General features: G+C 39.2%; 2 protein-coding genes across 3 annotated transcripts in view; one reads left to right on the top strand and one right to left on the bottom strand.

Annotated features, from left to right (window-relative positions):
- The first annotated feature begins 12,819 nt into the window (after nucleotides 1–12,819).
- On the top strand, nucleotides 12,820–17,065 carry LOC104103533 (B3 domain-containing transcription factor ABI3). Of its 2 annotated transcripts, XM_009611450.4 has the most exons (7): nucleotides 12,820–15,064; nucleotides 15,878–15,970; nucleotides 16,065–16,165; nucleotides 16,287–16,333; nucleotides 16,422–16,498; nucleotides 16,596–16,762; nucleotides 16,830–17,065. In XM_009611450.4, exons 1-6 carry the CDS (start codon nucleotides 13,523–13,525, stop codon nucleotides 16,725–16,727), a joined length of 1,992 nt encoding a protein of 663 aa, XP_009609745.1. In that variant the 5' UTR covers nucleotides 12,820–13,522; the 3' UTR covers nucleotides 16,728–16,762; nucleotides 16,830–17,065. The 2 variants fall into 2 exon arrangements, with proteins under 2 accessions (XP_009609745.1, XP_009609744.1); XM_009611449.4 differs by having other exon boundaries at nucleotides 12,821–15,064; nucleotides 16,596–17,065.
- A 625-nt stretch (nucleotides 17,066–17,690) lies between these two features.
- LOC104103534 (probable pectate lyase 8) overlaps nucleotides 17,691–22,642 on the bottom strand; it is a 7,451-nt gene continuing 2,499 nt past the window's right edge. The window contains exons 4-8 of the mRNA XM_070177992.1: nucleotides 19,923–20,093; nucleotides 19,340–19,811; nucleotides 19,142–19,245; nucleotides 18,771–18,909; nucleotides 17,691–18,648 (exon numbers count right to left, since the gene is read on the bottom strand). Coding sequence (XP_070034093.1) covers nucleotides 18,427–18,648; nucleotides 18,771–18,909; nucleotides 19,142–19,245; nucleotides 19,340–19,811; nucleotides 19,923–20,093 — 1,108 coding nt within the window. The 3' untranslated portion in view covers nucleotides 17,691–18,426. The remainder of the gene's footprint in view (nucleotides 18,649–18,770; nucleotides 18,910–19,141; nucleotides 19,246–19,339; nucleotides 19,812–19,922; nucleotides 20,094–22,642) is intronic.

The raw sequence follows: 22,642 nt of genomic DNA, 5'->3' as shown, positions 1-22,642 counted from the left end.
ACCCAGTTGTTTGAATTGATCATCTATTGGAACCAATTACCTCTCGTGAGCACTTGAAAGTATTATGAACTTAGTAAAAGTTGAAGTGTGGGGTGGTTGGTTTGGATTTTGAGTGGAACTATTGAAATAAGGAGAAAGGTGCAATGAATTGAAAAAATAAGAGCCACTTAAATTGAAAAAAAAAAATAAAAAAATATTTGTATTGTTGTGAACTAGATTCATTGATAAGTGATAACTCTTGATGTAATGGTGCTTAAATAATTTGGGGAGTTAATTCATGTTGATGTCAAGGTGGAGTATGGTTTGACATAAGTGTGGGGTTTGAACAATGAAATGTATGTATTAAAGTGCTTAGGGAGGTGTAGTCACTCTTATATCTAAATGTATCCTACCCGTCCCGCGGCCTACATTACAACCATTTAAAGTCCTATTTGATCCTTGACTGAATGAACTTGATTAGATGAGGAGTACACTACGGGCAAGCCTAAGGTTCATCTTTTGTAGCATATGAATGTTGTTTCTGAGAGTGAGTGAATTCTTTCTATCTTGAGTTCCTGATCGTTCTTAAATTTTATTGTGTGTGGAACTACTCTCTATTGTTGTGAGGGCACTTGATTCATGAAGGAAAGGTAATGCCATTGACCTCTATGTTAGAGTAAGTGAGCGGGTTGTAAATAATGCATGATACTTGTGAGTCAAATCTTGAGGTGAAGATGTTACACTATTGTCACGACCCAAATTATCCCTCCATAAGAGGGTCGTGATGGCACCTAGTCTTTACGACTAGGTAAGCCTAATATTGCAAAAACTATAAAGAAAACACAACATTTTAAAGGTAAACAACATATTATAAATAGCCAAGAGTAGCACCACTCGGCATATGCAAAATAGTTTCCCAAAACCCGGAATATCACTAAGTCACAAGCTGCTATAATCTATGTAGCTCTATACAAATGTCTGAAGATAATAAGAAAAGTCTCTAGACGAGGGAATAGAAAGGGACTCCAACCACCTCCGCTGACGCAAATTAAGGTCCTTCTGCCTGGACAAGTACTGCAAACTCCGGTGATCAGTGTAAATCTCACAGGGAACACCGTACAAATAATGACGCCAGATCTTCAGGGCGTGAACAATAGCTGCTAACTCGAGATCATGAACTGGATAATTCTTCTCATGCACCTTCAACTGTCTAGACGCGTAGGCAATCACCCTACCTTCCTGCATCAATACCGCTCCAAGGCCAATCCTCGAGGCATCACAATAGACAGTGTATGACCCTAAACCTGTAGGCAATACTAATACTGGGGTTGTAGTCAAAGCTGTCTTGAGCTTCTGAAAGCTCTGCTCACACTCCTCGGTCCACCTGAACGGAGCACCCTTCTGGGTCAGCATGGTCATAGGTGCTGCAATGGATGAAAAGCCCTCTATAAAGCGACGCTAATACCCCGCCAAACCAAGGAAACTTCGAATCTCCGTAGCTGATGATGGTCTAGGCCAATTCTGCACTGCTTCCACCTTCTTTGGATCTACCTTGATCCCATCACAAGACACTATGTGGCCCAAGAATGCCACTGAATCAAGCCAGAATTATCACTTAGAAAATTTTGCATACAACATCTTCTCCCTCAAAGTCTGAAGCACAGTCCTCAGGTGCTGCTCATGATCTTCCTGAGACCGGGAATATACCAGGATGTCGTCAATAAATACAATGACGAAGGAATCAAGATAAGGCCGGAATACACTATGCATCAAATGCATAAAGGCTGCTAGGGCATTGGTCAGCCCAAATGACATGACAAGAAACTTATAGTGACCATATCTGGTCCTGAAAGTAGTCTTCGGGATATCCGGCTCCCGAATCTTCAATTGATGATAGCCAGAACGCAAGTCAATCTTGGAAAACACCCTGGCACCCTGTAACTAATCAAATAAATCATCAATGCGAGGAAAAGGATACATGTTCTTCACTGTAATCTTGTTCAACTGCCGATGATCAATACACATACGCATAGAACCATCCTTCTTCTTTACAAATAAGACTGGAGCACTCCAAGGTGACACACTAGGCCGAATGAAGCCCTTATCAAGCAACTCCTGCAACTGTTCCTTCAACTCCTTTAATTCAGGAGGAGCCATACGATATGGAGGAATAGAGATGGGCTGAGTGCCCGGCAACAAATCAATGCCAAAATCAATATCTCTGTCGGGCGGCATGCCCGGAAGGTCAGCTGGAAACACATATGGGAAGTCCCTCACTACTGGAACTAACTCAACTGTAGGGGTATCAATACTGACATCTCTCACATAGGCCAAATACGCATCACACCCTTCTCAACCATTCGCTGAGCTTTAAGAAATGAAACGACCCTGCGGGGAGTATACTCTAAGGTACCTCTCCACTCTAATCTCGGTAAACCTGGCATAGCCAGCGTCATGGTCTTAGCATGACAATCAAGAATAGCATAATGGGGCGACAACCAGTCCATGCCCAAGATAACATCAAAATCTACCATACTGAGAAATAACAAATCGACTCTGGACTGAAAACCACTAAGAGCAATCAAACACGACCGATATACGCGGTCCACAACGAGAGAATCTCCCACGGGAGTAGATACATAAACATGGGAACTCAATGAATCCCGAGATATCCCCAAATGTGGGGCCAAATAAGAAGACACATATGAATACGTAGAGCCTGGGTCAAATAATACTGATGCATCCCTATGACAGACGGGGACGATACCTGTGATAACTGAATCTGAAGCAACGGCCTCTGAACGGGCTGGAAGGGCATAGTACCTGGCTTGGCCTCCCCCTCTAGGGCGACCTCGACCTCCCCGACCTCCACCTCGAGCTGGCTGAGGAGGTGGGGTAGCTGCTGCTGCTGGAAGAAGGGCCGGAGGACCCGGTGGAGCACGTGGAGGCTGATAAGTCTGTGGAGGTGCACCCCTCCTGGCTCTGGGGTAATCTCAAACCAGTTGACGAGTGTTACCACACTCAAAACAACCTCTCGGTGGATGCGGCGGCTGAGACTGACTCGGACCTGGCCTGCTGGACTGGCCGGTAATAGCACCTCGAGTAGGAGGCATACTGGATACTGGCGGTGCATAATAGGGCTCCTAAGGTCTAGGAGGAGCTGGGACACCGTTGGCTGCTGGAAGAGCTGAATGAACAAGGCGACTCACAAAACCCCTACCATAGCATGCTGCTGGTGCACGACCTCGTGAATAATGACCAGTCTCTTGAGACCTCTTGGCCTCTCTCTCCTCTCAGTCCCGGGTGAACATGCCCTCCACTCTCCTGGCAATGCTCATTGCCTGCTAATAAGTGATGTCCATCTCTAACTCCCTGGCCATACTGGTCCGAATACTGGGGTGGAGTCCCTCAATGAAGCGACGAACCCTCTCTCTGACTGTAGCAACCAAAGTTGGTGCATGGCGAGCTAACCCACTAAAACAGACTGCATACTCCGACACAGTCATAGAACCCTGACGCAACTGCTCGAACTCTGCGCGCCAAGCATCCCTGAGGCTTTGAGGAACATACTCACGTAAGAACATCTCTGAAAAGTGAGTCCAAGTGAGTGAGGCTGCCTCTTCCGGACTATTCAGCTCATAGGCACGCCACCACTGATATGCTGCACCCCTCAGCTGGAAAGCGGTGAAAGAAACCCCACTCGTCTCCACAATGCCCATAGTACAGAGAATACGATGACACTCCTCAAGAAAAACCAGAGCATCATCTTAATCTAGTCCGCTGAAAGTAAGTGGGTGCTACTTCTTGTACCTCTCAAGTCTGAGCTGCTCTGCCTCAAAAGTAGATACCCTGATCTCATGCTGAACCGGAGCCACTGGGGGCATAGGAATATACTCTAGGGCCTGATCAACCTGGACCCTCTGCTCAGGGGTGCGGGCTGCGGGAGTCTATGCCCCTCCCCCGGCCTGAGATGTAGCGGGAGCTATCGGAAATAGTCCAGCTTGAGCTAGAGTGCTGAACATGCTCAAGAACTGAGCTAAAGTCTCCTGGAGGGCTGGAGTAGCAATAGGGATCTCTCGCGCTGGCCCTCCAACTGAAGATGTTGGGGGCTCCTCTGACGCAGCTCTCGCAGGTGCTCGGGTTGCACCGCGTGGTCGTCCTCTACCCCGACCCCGGCCTCTGGTGGCTCTGGCAGGGGGCTCGGATTCCTGATCGTCGGTCCTCCCATTGCGGGTCCTCACCATCTGTGAGAAAGAATAGAATAGAATCTTAGATTATTTTTTTGTTGGTGTCAATAACTCACACGACAAGGAAATCAAAGAAATATGATTGTTCTTAATAGTTACATAGCCTCCCAAAGATAAGTACGGACGCCTCCGCACCGATCCGCGAGACTCTAATAAACTGGCTTGTGACTCGCGACTCCTACGAACCTAGTGCTCTGATACCAACTTGTCACGACCCAAATTATCTCTCCGTAAGGGGTCGTGATGGCACCTAGTCTTTACGACTAGGTAAGCCTAATATTGCAAAAAATATAAAGAAAATACAACATTTTAAAGGTAAACAGCATATTATAAATAGCCAAGAGTAGCACCACTCGGCATATGCAAAATAGTTTCCCAAAACCCGAAATATCACTAAGTCACAAGCTGCTAAAATCTATGTAGCTCTATACAAAAGTCTGAAGATAATAAGGAAAGTCTCTAGATGAGGGAGTAGAAGGGGACTCCGAAGATCTGCGGACGCAAGCAGAAATACCTTGAAGTCTCCTAGAATCAGCAGCACACACTAACTCCAAGGCTGATAGCTCGTACCTGGATCTGCACACGAAACACATGTGCAGGAAAGGGCATGAGTACACCACAATGGTACCCAGTAAGTGCCAAGCCTAACCTCGATCGAGTAGTGACGAGGTCAGGTCTCTACTGGAGTAAATATAATAAATTAAACAGTAAAAGATATAAGTAGAATTTACGGTAACACAGTTAAAGAAATTCTCGAAAATTTAACAGTTAAGGGAGCCATCGGCTCAAAACAAGGTAAACACAGTGGGAAATCTCTCGGGATACCGTCCCGTAGTTTTAAATGAATATGCAGTACAGGGGGATCTCCCGGAATACGTCCGTAGTCCCAAAGTAAATATGCAGTACTGGGGGATCTCCCAGAATACGTCCGTAGTCCCAAAGTAAATATGCAGTACAAGGGGATCTCCCGGAATACGTCCGTAGTCCCAAAGTAAATATGCAGTGCTGGGGGATCTCCCGGAATACGTCCGTAGTCCCAAAGTAAATATGCAGTACAGGGGGATCTTCCGAAATACGTCCGTAGTCCCAAAGTAAATATGCAGTACAGGGGATCTCCCGGAATACGTCCGTAGTCCCAATTTAAATATGCAACGCAAGATGAAATGACAGGTATGACATCGAGTTATATAGTTTATACTGGACACATATAAGGCAAATAAGGACTTAACTGAACATTACGCACAGAATGTCAATTAGGCAGTTAAAACACGTAAGCATGCTTTTCTAGTCTAAACTACATAATTAAACATATTAGTACAATTAATAAGAGAAGCAATTTATGATTTAAAAAGGTTAAACATGATTTTTGAAATAATAGCCCGTGTACGTACTCGTCAGCTCACGTACACGGCGCCCACACACCAAATAATATCAAGATATCCTAAGGGAAAAGTCCCCAACACAAGGTTAGGCAAGCCACTTACCTCGAACCGCTCAAATCAACTTGATATCACGTTCTTGCCACGAGTATCCGACTCTAAATGGCCTGAATCTATTCAAAACAGTACAATACCATCAATATGCGCTAATGGAATGAATCCCATAAGAAAACTACAAAATTAGGCCAAAACCCAAAATTGGCTCAAACCCGGCCCCCGGGGCCCACGTCTTGAAAACCGACAAAATTCACGAAACTAGAAAGCTCATTTACTCACGAGTCTAACCATATCAAATTTACTAAAATCCGACCCCAAATGGTCCTCCAATCCACAATTCAAACTCTCAAATCCCTAGTCTCCAACTTCCAATTTCCACCTTAAATACACATTAACTAGGTGGGAAAATACATGGCAAGGCAAGATTATTGACAAAAAATAAGCACAAGGAATTACCTTAAGAAATGACTCGAAAATGCTCTCAAAAATCGCCCCAACCCGAGTTTGCAAAGCCAAAAATGATAAAAATCGCGAAGCCCTTCGGTTTTAATCACTGCCCAGGTATTTCCGCACCTGCAGAACCTGGGCTCGCACCTGCGGGTGCGCTTGTGTGAAAAATGTGCGCATCTGCGTAACTCACTTACCCTTCTCTACCTTCGCACCTGCGATGAAAAGGCCGCACCTGTGCGCTCGCGCCTGCGGACAACCCTTCCGCTTCTGTGCATCTTGTGCATTTGCGAACAGCCTTGCGCATTTGCGGGCATCACAGATGCGGAACTTCCTCGCACCTGCGACCCCAGGCCAATTCTTGACTTTCTCGCATCTGCACCTGCAAGTCTCGCTTATGCGAGGCCGCACCTGCAGACTCCCCACCGCAGGTGCGAAAACACCAGAATCAGCAAAAAAAATCAGAAATTCCTCTAAGTCCAAGCTTTCACCCGTTAAGCATCCGAAACACACTTGAGGCCCCCGGGACCTCGCCCAAAATACCAACCAATCCTAAAACACAATACAAACTTAGTTGAGCTCTCAAATCCCATCAAACAATGCAAAAATCACGAATCACCCTCCAATTCAATTTTAAAGAATTTGAAACTTCAAAATTCTACAACCAATGTCGAAACCTAACAAATCACGTCCGATTGACTTCAAACTTTGCGCACAAGTCATAATCAATATCACTGACCTACTCCAACTTCCGGAATCGTAAAACGACCACGATATCAAAAAATTCCACCACCGGCCCAAAACTCCAAAAATTCAACTTTCGCCACTTCAACATAAATGAGCTACAAACCACCAAAACACAATCCGGACATGCTCCTAAACCTAAAATTACCTAACGGAGCTAACGGAACTGACAGAATTCCATTCCGGAGTCGTCTTCATACAGTTCCGACTACGGTCCAAATCCTAAGGCTTAAGCTCTCATTTAGGGACTAAGTGTCCCAAAACACTTCGAAACTCAAAATCAATCATCCCGGTAAGTCACAATAGCAGAAAAAGATTTGGGGAAAATAGTTAATAGGGTATCGGGGCTATTACTCTTAAAACGACCGGCCGGGTCGTTACAACTATTGTGCTTAGTCTATTTTAAATATTCTTGGTGTAATGAGTTAGGAGAGTTACTTAGTAAGGTTGTGTCTATATAAAGTGTGGTTTGATTGCTCGAGGACGAGCAATGGTTTAAGTGTGGGGTGTTAATGGTAGGATATAATATCATATTTTAGTCAATAATTACATTCCAATTTACTGCACTTTAGTTGAGTTTGAGCTTCAATCGCTAGTGTTTTGCACTAATTATGTGTTTTATGTATTGTAGGAGTGATTCCGAGCTATGTAGATGTTATGGAATGAATTCAAGTAATTTGGAACTTTGAAGTCTGAGTAAAAGCCCAAGTAATTAAGCCGGGTGGTTCGTGTTCGGGGATCAACGGATGATAGTTAAGAACGAACGAAGAATTGATAGGCATATTGCGCAGTGTCTAGTAAAATGCACATAACATTTTGCTCAGAACTCCGTTTGGGCTCCACAATATATTGTTGGAAAGCTAATTCAAAGGGATACAATTTTTCTGTTTTACGTTTGTTCAAATTCCCAACTGAATAGGGTGAAACGTGAGTGTCAAGTGCGCGGCCGCGCACTGACCGCACATATGGGGAAGAACGATGTGAAAAGTGATGGGGCCAAGTACGCGGGCACACTTCCAGGTGCGCGGCCGCGCACGTCCAACTCCGGACAAGTGTCCTTTTTCGCGTAGGAGAAGGAGTATTTGTTTGGGCCCGACCCTACTTGGTATATATACATAGAAAATGGTATTTTGAGGACTTTTGACATAATTTAGACCTAAGGAAGCTAAGGAGAAGAGGGAGAAGCAAGAGCACAAGGATTTCACCACTCATCCTCACTCAAGACAAGGGTTTGGATGTTTTATGTTTTTCTTTGACTTAAACTTAATTGTGATAAATTTCTCCATATCCATTGAGTAATTCTTCCTTAGGGATTGATGGATTTGATATTTTGAGAATTGTTTGTAGATATTAACTCTAGTTTTATGTATTGAATCGTTCTGGGTGTTTTTATTGTTGAATATATATTCACTTATTTATGTAATCGAAAGAGGCATAATTTGTGATGTTCTGCATTATCTTATTGGTTGAATTCATTGATTCTTGTTAGTGATCAAAAAAGGCTAGTTGAATTAATGTTTAGACCTAGTTAGGAGGATAATCGAAAGAGATTCTCCTAAGGATCAATCCACTACGAATTCTTGCATATATTCACCAAGCTTAACTTAGTTCATATCGTAAGGTTGAGACTTAATCGAGAGAGGAGTTTCTACTGAATGTTTGAACATAATAGAGTGAATTCGAGAGACTCACTTGAACCATAGAAGTGAAGTAACTAGAGTTAATTCCCAGACAATTATCTTGCACCTATCCAATCAACCCCTATTTTCTCCCATTGATATCTTCCTAGCTACTTTTGTTTGATTGTCATTAGTCAATTAGCTCTAGATTCTTAGTTAATTTTTGTTTTAATTCGCACAAATCTAAATTGTTGATCATCTTGAATAGCAATAAAACTGTAAACTACGAAAACACTATTTAACTCCAATCCCTGTGGATACGATATTTTCTATACTATATTCGACAAGAGAGCATAATTTTGTGTTGTGTTTTTAGCTCGTCAAGTAGGTAGCCCGGTTATTCAACAACGGACATCTCCGGGAGTTCCTGAGTGATCGACGAGAGAAAAACGGACTCGATATTATGTACCAGAAAGGACCTTGTATTTCAACGACGAGGACGCTGAAGGCATCGTGTAGCCCTACAACGATGCACTGGTAATATATGTACTCATAAATAAATCTCGAGTTAAGCTTGTGTTGATTGATCCAGGTAGCTCGGCCAATATCATTAGATCAAGGGTCGTGGAACAACTGGGTTTGCAAGACCAAATCGTGTATACAGTCAGGGTTCTAAACGAATTCAACATGGCATGCGAGACCACTAAAGGGGAGATAACATTACCGGTGAACACCACCGGGACCATCCAGGAAATGAAGTTCTGCGTGATCGAAGGAGACATGAGGTACAATGCTTTGTTCGGGAGACCATGGATTCACAACATGAGGTCAATACCCTCGACATTGCACCAGGTGCTGAAATTCCCAACGCCTGGAGGAATTAAAACAGTTTACGGAGAGCAACCGGCTGCAAAGGAGATGTTCGCGGTCGACAAGGTGATCCCGGTATCCGCACTTTCGACATCGAAGGGTCTGAACCCGATAGCCAAAGACGAAACCAAATAGCAATTACCGATACTGGCCTCGATGGAATCGGAGAAATAGGGGATGTATGAAGATGACGACTACGGAGTTCCTAGGTCTTTCATAGTCCCCGATGATTCCGACACCACCAAATCAACAGTCGAAGAACTGGTGCAAGTCATATTGATCGAACACATGCCTGATCGTAAGGTACACCTGGGCATGGGGTTAAGTCTCGAGCTCAGAAAAAAACTCATTCAATTCCTTATAGCTAGCATAAATTATTTTGTCCCATCTCGATATGATAGGGATTCCGCCGGAGATAACCACTCACAAGCTAAGCCTGGATCCGAAGTTCCATCCGGTCAAGCAGAAAAGGAGACCTCAGTCCGAAGTCAAGCATGCATTCAATAAGGATGAGGTATCTAAACTCCTTAAAATAGGGTCCATCCGGGAGGTTAAGTACCCAGATTGGTTAGCAAACATAGTAGTAGTCCCTAAAAAGGGAAATAAATTAAGAATATGTGTAGACTATAAAGACTTGAACAAGGCATGCCCCACAGACTCTTTCCCCCTGCCTAACATCGATCGCATGATCGATACAACAGCTGATCACGAGATCCTCAGTTTTCTCGACGCCTACTCCGGGTATAACCAAATTTGGATTGACCTAGACGACGAGGAAAAAATGTCCTTAATCACTAAATACGGTACCTACTGTTATAATGTAATGCCATTCGGACTAAAAAAAATACCGGTGCCACTTACCAATGCTTAGTAAATCGGATGTTCGAAGAACAAATAGGAAAATCGATAGAGGTTTACATTGACGATATGTTAGTTAAATCCCTGCGAGCAGAGGACCATTTGAAACATTTGCAGGAAACCTTCAACATATTGAAGAAGTACAACACGAAGCTGAACCCGGAGAAATGCGCATTCAGAGTCGGGTCCAGAAAATTTCTTGGGTTCATGGTGTCCAATCGGGGAATCGAGATTAATCCCGATAAAATCAAGGCCATCGAGGACATCATCGTTGTGGATAGTGTCAAGGTCGTACAAAGGTTAACCGGGCGCATAGTCACTTTGAGTCGATTCATCTCGAGGTCCTTTGATAAGAGCCATCGGTTCTTTTCACTATTAAAGAAGAAGAATAACTTCTCGTGGACCCCTGAGTACCAACAGGCCCTGGAGGAACTTAAGAGGTACCTTTCGATCCCGCCTTTGCTTCATATTCCAAAGGCAATTGACTGCAAGTGGATACACTTTGTACCTAGAAACGTCACATGACATTGGTTGCCCTCAAAATAGGATAACAATTAAATTTATAAGTGGTTTTAAGGATACACAGATTAATTTGATACAAAACGATAAATTGAATTAAAACGAACAAATAGAAATACAGTAAGTTCAAACCACGCGGAGAGGATATCTTCAACCTTAGTGAACTATTTGCTCTCGATCCGGGCTCACAATGGTCGATATTGATGAATGAAAGAAAAGCTTAGAATAATAGTAAAAATAATAGTATATTGCTTTGGAATGCATGTTACAACGTGCTTAATGACTTATCAAACCCCTCCCCTTTTATATAGCAGGGGAATCCTACTCTAAGTATAACTCTATAAAAGGTAAAAAAATCTTCTGTTTAATTGATTGCCGGTTCTACATCGATACGTGCCGAGATCCACGCCATGATATCCGGCCGGTCACGGATATTACGGCCTCCTGTTGGCCGTGCTTGATTGCCCGGCGACGCTCTCTGAAGTCCTTCAGGTTTTAGGTAGATCTCGAATCATGACTCTGATATTATCGAGGGTCGATGGTTGGCCCTCGTACTCTGACTCGAGGATATCCTTGCTTCGATTCCGATCTTTCGCAATCATATCTCGAGCTCGTTTTACCCTGTTGGAGGCCGAAGTGTATCATGTGCCCGATTTTTCCTCGTACACAACGGAATAGATCCGTTTTGATATATCAAAATTCTATTCTCTCCTTTTCCCGAATAATTCGAGCGAATTGAGCGACCCACGAAAAAAATATGCATACAATTTTTTTTTTATTTTACACCTACTAAAATTTAAATTTTTGCCAAAAAAATTTGCAATAGTAAAATATTTCCTAACAAAAACGACTTTATATTCAAGACTTAGAAAAAAATTAACTATGCTCCAAGCTCATTAAATAGCTTAGAAAAAATAACTCGTCGGATTTAAGGCCAAAAATGACTAGACGTGCAGTGTACGAATGCAAACTAAACCTACCAATGAATAGCTATTTTCCCTCGCTGCATGGGACAAGAACCTTCTTCCCAACAAAAACTGATAGAGTTTACTGAATATAAAGAATTATGAATCTAATGTTAAAAATTAAAAAAATTAAATTCATCAAATTAAAATCCTAAATTCTTTCAAATTTCCAATCTCAATCCTTTCGTGTCACCTTATATATATATTATTCCCTCTATTTTAATTTATGTGAAACTATTTGACCGGACATAAAATTTAAGAAAAAAATAAAGTTTTTTTAAACTTGTTACTCTAAATAAGTATTATATTTGTATGGTTATAATTCTTTTGAAATTTATGGACAAAGTATTTTATATGATTATAAAAACTTATCATCGAGGATATAATTAAAAATTTAAATTTAATTATTTTTAAATATAAAAAAGTATCATTCTTTTTTGTAAAAGAACAAATAAGAAATAGGTAACTGCAACGGAGGGAGTACCAATCCTTCTCATTATTTTGCTAGCGTCGACGACAAAATCCCATTTTTCCACTCTTAGCAATTTTCTCCATCTTCCAGCTTTAATAATAAAGAGTAATTGTCTTGATGTTTTACACCATTATACAAGTTAAAACTTAAAATCCTTGTTTATGTTATATATATATATATATATATATATATATATATGTTATGTTAATATAGCTTGGTCAGAAGGGAAGAGACACGTAGCAGCAAAAGAAGAAGTCCACCGTTTTCACTCACGAATGGAGACAAATCCTATGAGCAAAGAAAGATCTGTTCTTTACTTCTTTTCACGTTACTATTTCCCAGTCGGTCTAATCTTTTCCATGTTTTAATATTTTTACGCTATATTCTAAAAAATCTGATATACTAAGCATTCTGTATTTATGTACAATTTAAAAAAATATATATTTGAAGAGGTGAGATATAGACAGTTTATATTTTTTTTTTACTTATGCAAGAATATAAGTCATACAATAACAACTTTACCGTGCTCAAAAACTCCTTCCTTATTATAGGCCATGTTCTGATGTGTTGTATTAGAAAGAGAATTGAGCTGCTAGTGTCATCAATGGAGGAAGTAGCATTTAGTGTCTCTTTTTTCACCTCATTTTTTGTAGTAAAAAACTGAACCGCTGTCTCCCACCATTTAGGTTATAACGTATGGCCTTATGGCGTAAAATCTGGAAATTTTAATTTAGTGGAAAAAGAAAAACTATCGGCACCAAGTTTTCTTTTGGTGGTTTAATTTCCTCTTATATATCTCCTCTCTCATTTAAAAGTTTTTGTAACCACTTATTTCTTTTTTTCTTTCAAAGTTTTTCTGTCTTATTTTGGGTTCAAAACCCCTTAAATAAAAACAGAAAATAGTAAAAGAGTGTTGAAACTTATCTGAACTGTCTACAAGTGTTGTTTTGGTTATTTTGGGTATGAGACAATTTCAGTTTGTTGAAGTTTGGTGGTGTTTTTGTCTTCTAAAACAGAATACATAGTTCAGTTCTTTGAACTTTCTTGTGTTTATCATCCATTTGTAAAGAATATTCCTGAACAATATATATATGTAAGAATATTGCCATTCAAAATCCTTATATATACAGGTACTTATATAAGTTTATTATATATACAGTTCGTTTGATGTGAGAGTGAGTATTTTAATTAGTTAAAGTTTAGTAATTAAGAGTCGCTTTCTTCAGATTTGGTAGTACTATTTATTTTTTTGGATATATAAATTCCAAAACCTCAGATAGTTTATGTTGCAAAAACCACTTCAAGATCCTAGTGGGGAGAGAAATTAAAGACCATTTTTCTCTTGTTAAAAATCCAGAAAACAAGAATGAAAAGAGAGTTACAGCAGCTTTATGGTTATAATAATAATCAAGAAATGCATGGATTTGAGAATATTAATATGGTGACAGTAGATGATGATATTCAAAGGCAACACCAACAGCAGCAGCAGCAGCAGACAACTGGTTTTGATCCAATTGATAATACAGATATTTGGCTCAATAATGGAAATGAAGAGCAACATCATTTTAATGTCAATGATACTAATTACATTAATTTCTCTACTGATTTTCCTCCTCTTCCTGATTTTCCATGCATGTCATCTTCCTCGTCAACTTCTAATTCCCCTCCTACAGATTCTTCATCTTCTACTCAAGCTGAAGAAGATCATTTCCACAAAAAAATCCAATTTGATAACACAGTTAATGGCGACCAAGATTGTTTAAATGTGATAGAAAATCTTGGATATATGGATTTAATTGATGGAAATCATGATTTTCTTGATCCTATGAGCTCTTTTTTCCAAAGCGAAAATCCACAAAAACACAACCAAAACCAACAACAACAAGAAGGGGAAGTTCAGTTTGAAAATGAGCAGCTTTCTATATTTCAAGGGGATAGTGAGCTTGCAGTTATGTTCTTTGAATGGCTAAAGCAAAACAAAGACTACATTTCTGCTGAAGATATGAGGAGTATTAAGCTCAAACGTTCAACAATTGAAAGCGCTTCGAAACGATTGGGAAGTACAAAAGAAGGTAAAAAACAGTTGTTGAGACTCATTCTTGATTGGGTTGAACAACACCGATTGCAAAAGAATCAAATGAGTGAAGCTGTAGCAAATCAAGAAAATTTCCAGAATTCTGCCCCTAACTCCAATTTCCATTATAATACAGTTGGAACTGATCCAAATGCTTGCTTTTATCCGTCACCTTGGATGGCAACTCCTTCTTATAACGTCACTAATTTCCCTGATTCAACCCCAGTAATGGCGGGGCAGATACCGGGGTACATTGGTGATCCTTACTCCAACGGATCGTTATTTGCGTCTCATTTTAATCAAACAATGAGTGGAAGTGCAAGTTCACCGGCTTCAACAGAATATCAACACATGGACTTTACTCAATCGTGGTTGCCATCGCAATTTGCTGTGGCGGCTGCTTCTCAGTATAACCAATTTCCTGACAATAGTGATAGTGCTAATAATGTTGCTGTTGTTGATCAGCCTCAATCTTTACTTGGTACGCAATATCCGTACCAACTTTTAGATGGGAATGGTGAGAGATTGGCAAGGTTGGGATCTAAAGAGGCTAGGAAGAACAGAATGGCTAGGCAGAGACGATTACCGTTGCACCATTATCGTCACCAAACTCAGAATCAAAGACAATGTAATGACCAAAGTGTAATTATGTGTAGAGAGAATTGTGCAATAGATACAGGTAACAGTCCAGGAAATTGGGTATATTGGCCTTCTGCTTCTGCTGCGCCAGTGATGATGGTTCCACAGGCTGATTCTCCACAATCACATTCGACCAAGAGGCCAGCTCTGCGATCGCAAAACCATCAGAAGCATAGTTCGGCAGACAAAAGACAGGTAATTGGTTTCTTTAGTTTCGGCCAAAATCCTTTTCGAATTTAACTTTTATGCAACTAATAGTAAAAAAGGGCAGTCTAGTGCACAAGGCATCTCGCGTTCAAGTAGGATCCGGGGAAGGGCCGCACCTCAAGGTGTGTGATGTAGTCCGCCTATCCTAATGCAAGTTTTAGTAGCTGCTTTCACGGCTCGAACTCTGACTTTTAGGTCACACTGAGACAACTTTACGGTTGCTCCAAGGCTCCCCTTCACAACTAACAGTGTACATGATTAATCATCGAATATATAACTATAAGTAGTCCATAAGAAGGTTGAATTAATAACTTAGAAATAAGATAGGTTATTTGCTACATGAAGAAATTCTTTACGAAATCGATATAAGAGAGAATCCGCCAGCTAGAACAGAAATAAGATATAGGTGAGCTCGGGGTATATAGTTGAACAAATATCCATTATAAAAAGCTCTTGGCTCACCCTTCACCTGCTGTGAATAGAGGCGGACCCAAGATTTGAAGGTCAAGGGTACACTTTTGGATTCAACCACAATTTGCTTTGTACGTAGGGTGTCCACTATTAATATATTACTATTTTCTAAAAATATATACATGTATACATGAAATTTTTGCTGAACTTTACGGGTGCCGGTGACCCCTCTCGGTATAGCATAGGTCCGCCTCTGGCTATGAATATAAGTTATATCCTTTCCCTAATGGCTATTGTAAGTTTAATATTTATGAAAATTTGTTTTATAAATGTGTTGCTTTAAATTTTGTGCGGATGTTCATCAAATTTTGCGTGGATGTTCTTCCATAGGCTTGCAAAACAGAGAAGAATCTAAAATTTCTCCTACAAAAAGTGCTGAAGCAAAGTGATGTTGGCAATCTTGGAAGAATTGTGTTGCCGAAGGTACTTTAGCTACGTCGTCATAAACTGTGATCTATTTACTTTTGGTAATTGAAAGTATGATTAAGTGGATTCTTGAAATTTTGTTTATACGCAGAGAGAAGCAGAAACTCATCTCCCACAACTCGAATCAAGAGATGGAATTTCAATTGCGATGGAAGACATTGGAACTTCTTGTGTTTGGAACATGAAATATAGGTATGTGAACTCATAATATTCATCAAGCTATTTTTTATTACATTGCTCAGTCGATTGTTACCCCTTATGTTTTATAGTCATCTTCCTTCTATACTTACTGGCTTTGTGTTTTGTTTTTCAGATTTTGGCCAAATAACAAAAGCAGGATGTACCTTCTTGAGAACACAGGTAAACACAGCCGACGCTGCTCTAGCTTGCATTTCAGTAAAATCCGAGTACTAATTTGCTTTAATTGTATCTTTTTTCATTCTTAAAGGCGACTTTGTTCGAGCTAATGGACTTCAAGAAGGTGATTTCATTGTGATATACGCTGACATAAAGTGTGGCAAATATGTAAGTCATAACTTTATTATAGTGCTTTATGCTGTTATTACTTTAATCGCGTAATTATCTTGTCATTTAAGTTGAAAATTATTGAATGATATATCAGTTGATACGAGGAATAAAAGTGAGGCAGAATGGACCAAAATCAGAAGGCAAGAAACCAGCAAAGAAAAACCTTCGTAATTTGTCATCTACAGCTGCTTCTATTAGCTCTCCAGTTGCACAAGCAGTTAGATAGTTGATGCAGCATAAGAGAAATTAATTTTCAATAAGGTTAGAAGTTGGTTTTAAATCTTATTTACAAATTAGTATCATTTTGTAAATTAAACTTACTCTATAGATGACCGTGACGCGTGCAAAGAGTTCATTCATTGCCTTGATTCTGGATTTGGCCAAGTGCTGTAGACATGTTTAAGGGGTTCCTAGTTGTTACTCAGGACTACTGTCTAATGTAGAGAATTGTAATCTGAGTGTGTTGTAAGTCCATTTTCTGGGTTTTTAGGCAAATGTAATGACCATCATTTGTAATCTAGTTTAAGTTAATATATACTGACGTGGCAAAGAATGTTTGTACCATCAGCAGAATTTAACCGATTGTTGTTGCAGCTTAGTATTTTGTTTTTCAGATTACTATATCAAGTTTGATATGGAGAATACGTTATATGTCGTTGTAGGTTAGCTTAACTTGATAGTTGATAGTGTGAAATTTCTTAATCATGTAAGTGATAGAAACATTTCTGCATTTTGATTCTTTTATTTGATGGAATTTTCAGATATGGTCGAACTTCATTAATTTTGTCTCTTAGTTGCACATGTAGCAAACATCTTCAAATGGTTATAAACTTACAACTTCATAATAAAAAAAAAACTGTACTCAAAAATAGTGAACAAGAAGTTTAAAGCGGGCTGAATTAATTTCTTAAAATCGCCTTTTATAGTTTGAGAAAAGTTGAAAGGAGAAATTTGTTATAAAAAAATTAAAGTGTACGGTGATCAGCTAATAAAAGTTGAAGAATTATATCAAATTGTTTATTAAGCAAGCATAACCCCTTGGATTAATAAGGTGCTAACTCTTATCAACACGGTTGAATTACGAAATCCAGCAACTCAATTATGCCAGCAATAGTTAACATGGGCAGTGGATCAGAAAATTGTAAATTTATAATTACCATCATAATTAATCAACTTGCAGACAATAGGGTGAAAAAGGGCAGCGAGGAATATGAATTTGAAGCAGAATTCATAGTAAGTACATATATATAAGGATAACAATTACAACAATATCTGGAAACTGAACATCTATAACAAGAAAGCGACTGAAAATTTGACTTTGATCTTTTTCCTTCTTTTTCTTTTTGCAATCTTTCTGAATCTGATACGATGCATACATGAATTGACATATTGAGAAGAGAGGTAAGAGAGAGATCAGTCCCACTGAACCATTTTCGTTAGGTGAGCAAGATTTTTGAATTGATGAGGTGAAAAATACAACATTTTCAGAAACCTGCTCCAAAGCACTTGAATAATATTTCCAGTTGAGTCAGGGGAAGGTTGAACACTTGGTACATAAAGATCACAAGTGGAACAACATGCTCAAGAGATGAGACGAATTCAGGATTTTAATATAATAGGTTCAAGATTCTGCTCTCTTTGAAAATATACATTCAGAACTTAATATATATATATATATATATATATATATATAAAACTTTCAAGATTTTTCGGATATACATCTAAGTTTTAAGCTGAAAATGGTGGGCTGAATTGAACCCATCCACAATACTCTGGTCCGCCCCTGCTCAAGGGTGATTAGGGGAGGACGTAAACGAGGAAAAGAAAGAGAAATTGGTGAAAATAGGCTTGATTGATGAATTCAATGGACATGCAAAAGTAATGTGGTAATGCTCTTCAGCAGATATGTCCAATGTGTTTTGACATCAACATTGGTAGCCTATGTGACAAGAAAGTGCACCAGCATTTGAGGTAATAGTTCCCACCATAGAAGAGGACTTAGCGGCTAAGCTTGAGGCTCTTGCATAACTGCGTGGAGCGGCACGTCCAGACGCAGTAAAGTATGCTCCATTCAGCATAAGGTCTCCTTCTGATCTCCAGTTCCAGTGCTTCCATGATCCTTCCCATGGTTCCACTCTTTTCGTCACCTGTTATCAATAATTTCGTAAGGTAAAGTTTGGCCCTCCTTATACTTTTCATTTTGAGATATTTTCAATAAAAGCTCATCAGTCAAAGTATGCTTAGTTCTAAATAGTTTTCAACTAATTACCTCTTTGGCAAAAGGGTTCACTGGGGCAAGGTATCTGTTGCCCTGGCTGTTAATTGTAGGATCAGCACTACCACCAATGGCATACATTTCCCAGTGTGTATAGTCATTGTTCACCACATGGAAATAACCATGCCTACATCTGCATATTAATTAATGTCGTACAATTTTTAGTCCAAGACGACAGGCAAAGATCAGTACAACAATAACAAGTAAGCCTAAATTTCAAGCAAGTACGGAGTTGGTTATATGAATCCTTACTTTCTATGTCACTTTATGTAAGGACATCTCGGTCCAATATTGTGGCGAAGACAAGTGCATTCACTAAATTAGATGAGTTGAAAAAACAAAGACTAATGTTTTCATATTGATACCTTGGCATTCTCTGGATCAGACCCTCACCAAAATGGTTGAAGGCAATCGTCACTTGCATAACCTTATCTCTAATATAGGAGTCGCTGTGCCCCAATAAAATCACCTGCACATAAGTTGGATTTATGAATAATTAATCTTTGAACTAAAGTATAACTCATTATAATGCAGTAAAAAGATTATGCTTGGAAAAAATGGACCTCATTGTGATGTGTAAAGTAATTGTTTGAAATGGTAATTGCAGTTGAACCCATGATAGCATCAATGAGACCATCAGCACAATTAGAAAGAGAGTTGTGGTCAATCCAAATATGGCTCGAACCGAAAATGGAAATGCCATCACCATCAGCCATTGTCCTCCAACCATAGTGTGATGGTGAGTTTCGGACCATGGCATTACCAGTGGGTTTACAGTCATGAATATGAAGACCATGAATAATAATATTAGTAACAAATTGGATAGTAATACAAGCCCCATATGCAATTTGTACATTCACACCACGAGCATCAATTGTCTTGAAACTGTTCATCATAAGTTCTTGCTTAAGTGTGATGACCATATCATGTTTAAACACTATCCATAATGGTGCGTCTTGAATTACTGCATGACGAAGTGTTCCAGGTCGGGGATTTACTGGATCGTCATCACCTGAGTCAGTCACAACATAATACCTGCACGGATTCAGTGTGTTCAGAATGAGTATGATCTAATTATATGTGCACATTTAATTTATTCTCGAACTGAAAGTACAGAACCCGCTCTTGATTTGTCTCTAAATATACCTTCCATCACGACCACCAATGGCATTTCGACCAAAGCCAATAGAACAGTCAGCTAAGCGTTTGCGGTTACGCACCCAATGGCGATCACAACGCCAGCAGTCATCAATAGGATTTCCCGTTGTACATGAGAAGTAACCCAATTTCCTCCTCTCTGTGCTATTCCTAATGCTCCTGTATAACAATGCAGATTAGATAAATTATTAAAGGCTAATCAACTCATCTGAACAATTTTACTGCACTATTGTACCTAATGTTAGTCGAGCGTCTTTTTATTTCATACCTGTTGTATCTATATTATTCACCTATTTTCTTTTTCTTAGATTTTTACTACTGTCGGTTGTTTCTTGCGCTTCGGATATCTTACTATCTTGTTGTTGATCCTGCTTTTTTCATGGCTTCTCCTCTACCATATTTGTTTTCATTGATGCTGTGATTATGATTGTCTTCGGGGCGGATGTAGCATTCTAGTGATGGGTTCAATTACTATTGACACGGAGTATAAATTTATGTGTAAAAATTTACTAAAATTGCAAAAATAGTAAATATAAACACATAACTTTAAAAAAAAAGATAATGGTTCAATGTTAAAAACCTTAAACGATGAACCCATAAAGTTTAACTCTTGGATCTGCCTATGCTTGTCTTGAGAAAGTGTATTGGAAACAATCTCTCTACCCTCACAAGATAGGTTGTGTATACACTACCCTCCCTAGACCCTACTTGTGAAATTACACTATGTTTGTTATTAGTATATCATAACAAATGATCCATGATTCCATGCGACCAAGAAATTTGATAGTGGATCAGTATTTATCAGGCAGTGAACAATTAATTTAGTAAGATATTTTGATTCTTTTAAATTGTATTCGAAATTATGTAATAGGAACAAACAAAACCAAGAAGATTCACGGGTCAAGTTGACCGACACAAACATGCCTTTTAGGGTCAAGTTAATTAATGTAATGTGATAAACAGTAGATAGAGGAATACGGTCAATACGGAACCAGTACTTTTCCATCATTCTAAGTATAAAATAACTAAATAAGAGACGTCCCAAATAAATGCAAAAGGTGGGCAGATAAATGCATTATGATGTGTCGGTAGGAGAAACTATTTATTGATAGCCAAAAGTCATTTAATATATGGTGATGGGTTTGTCAGTACAGCCAGCTGAGGCATCCCTAAATTTGCCGGAATTGAGCCACAGATCTGATCTCTTCTTAGTTCTTATGCCATTTGCCAGGCTGGGGCAGGGGGGCAAGGACAGAGTGAAGGAAAAATTAATGAGGCCTACGATTAGTGGGGCATAAGAAGAAAGATTTTTGTGACTCTTCTCATGCATATGGTCCCAGGAGTGTGTATTCTATTAATAACTTCTACAATAACAATTACTATGTCTCAATCCAAATAAACTAGGATCAAATTTTCTTTTGGTTTCCCACTGATTTTAGGTATCCATCTTGAGGTCCCGATAATATTGACTCGGACCGAATAAGATTTGTTATTAGGATTTTTTGCCTCTCTATCCTCAGTAGGGTAAGGTCTACGTACACATTACCCTCTTCAAACCCTACGGTATAGGATAATACTGGATATATTATTGTTGTATTAGGATTTTTTTCATTCTCATGGCTCAAACCTGAAATATCTAAGCATGAAGGATCCTATTCATCCCTCTCTAAGACCTGGTGGTCGGGATCAATTAAACCCCTTGATCCAATATTATAAAGTTAATTTTTTTAGCACTAGAAGTTCACTATATACTTAGCATATAAATCACTAACATAAATTTTTTGGCGCACATGATATTCCATAAAGTGGCACTGTAATATTAGGGTAGACTAGGATTTTAGTAGGCATTAACACCATTTTACTTTAATTAACATAAGGAAAATATATTTTCAAGAACTAATGTACACTTCGAAGCTCCAACTCCCTGATAATAATGCAGCCACGCTTTCAGCTCAAAATGTATGTAGCTAAAAAATTTATTACACATATATAAATGGCATTTGCACCCTTTGTCACAAAAGAGTAGATGCAATTGCCTTGCATCCACTAACTTAAATATTAAATTCATCCCTATTTTCAAATTAATGTTATATTATCACGAAACACTATGTTTTGGGGTTTCCCTTAAGCTAATCTTTCTCGTTTAGCCAATGGAGGTATTAGTTGAGTATAGCAAGAGGAAGCATTAGTATGAACTATCAACTCATTCCATTTTTAAAATTATTAGCCCACATTTAAAATTATGTGCGTGTACACGCTCTGTAGCGAAAATATTAAATTCAGATGAACCTATTAAACTTATACTCTAGCCGCTTCTACTTTAGCCTGTAACTCGATATAATGTAGCCAATGGCGCTAGGGACATACAAAAATATGAGGCACTACATTTTATAAAACCTTAATTAGGAGAGTAATATGATAAAGGATTAGCAAACCCAAAATAGAACAAACAACATAATGTCCACCGGCATGTAAAGCAAACTTCAGTTTCTACGAGAAACATGGATAACATGAACATGAAATGAAAATGACACGAGATAAACTATAATGTGCATTGATGCGCGAATCTCTCAACGGAGGCATGTGGAAGCCAAATGGATTAGGGAAGAGAATGCAACTTACGCTAACATGGCCATTTTAATCATATGATTAACAACCGAAAAAGGCACTTCGAATTTTGGACCAATACATTGCTGACAACATTATCA

This window comes from Nicotiana tomentosiformis, chromosome 6, assembly GCF_000390325.3.
Source record: "Nicotiana tomentosiformis chromosome 6, ASM39032v3, whole genome shotgun sequence".
NCBI lineage: Eukaryota > Viridiplantae > Streptophyta > Magnoliopsida > Solanales > Solanaceae > Nicotiana > Nicotiana tomentosiformis.
The sequence above is the reverse complement of the archived record's forward strand: the minus strand, read 5'-3'. Positions and strand labels throughout refer to the sequence as shown.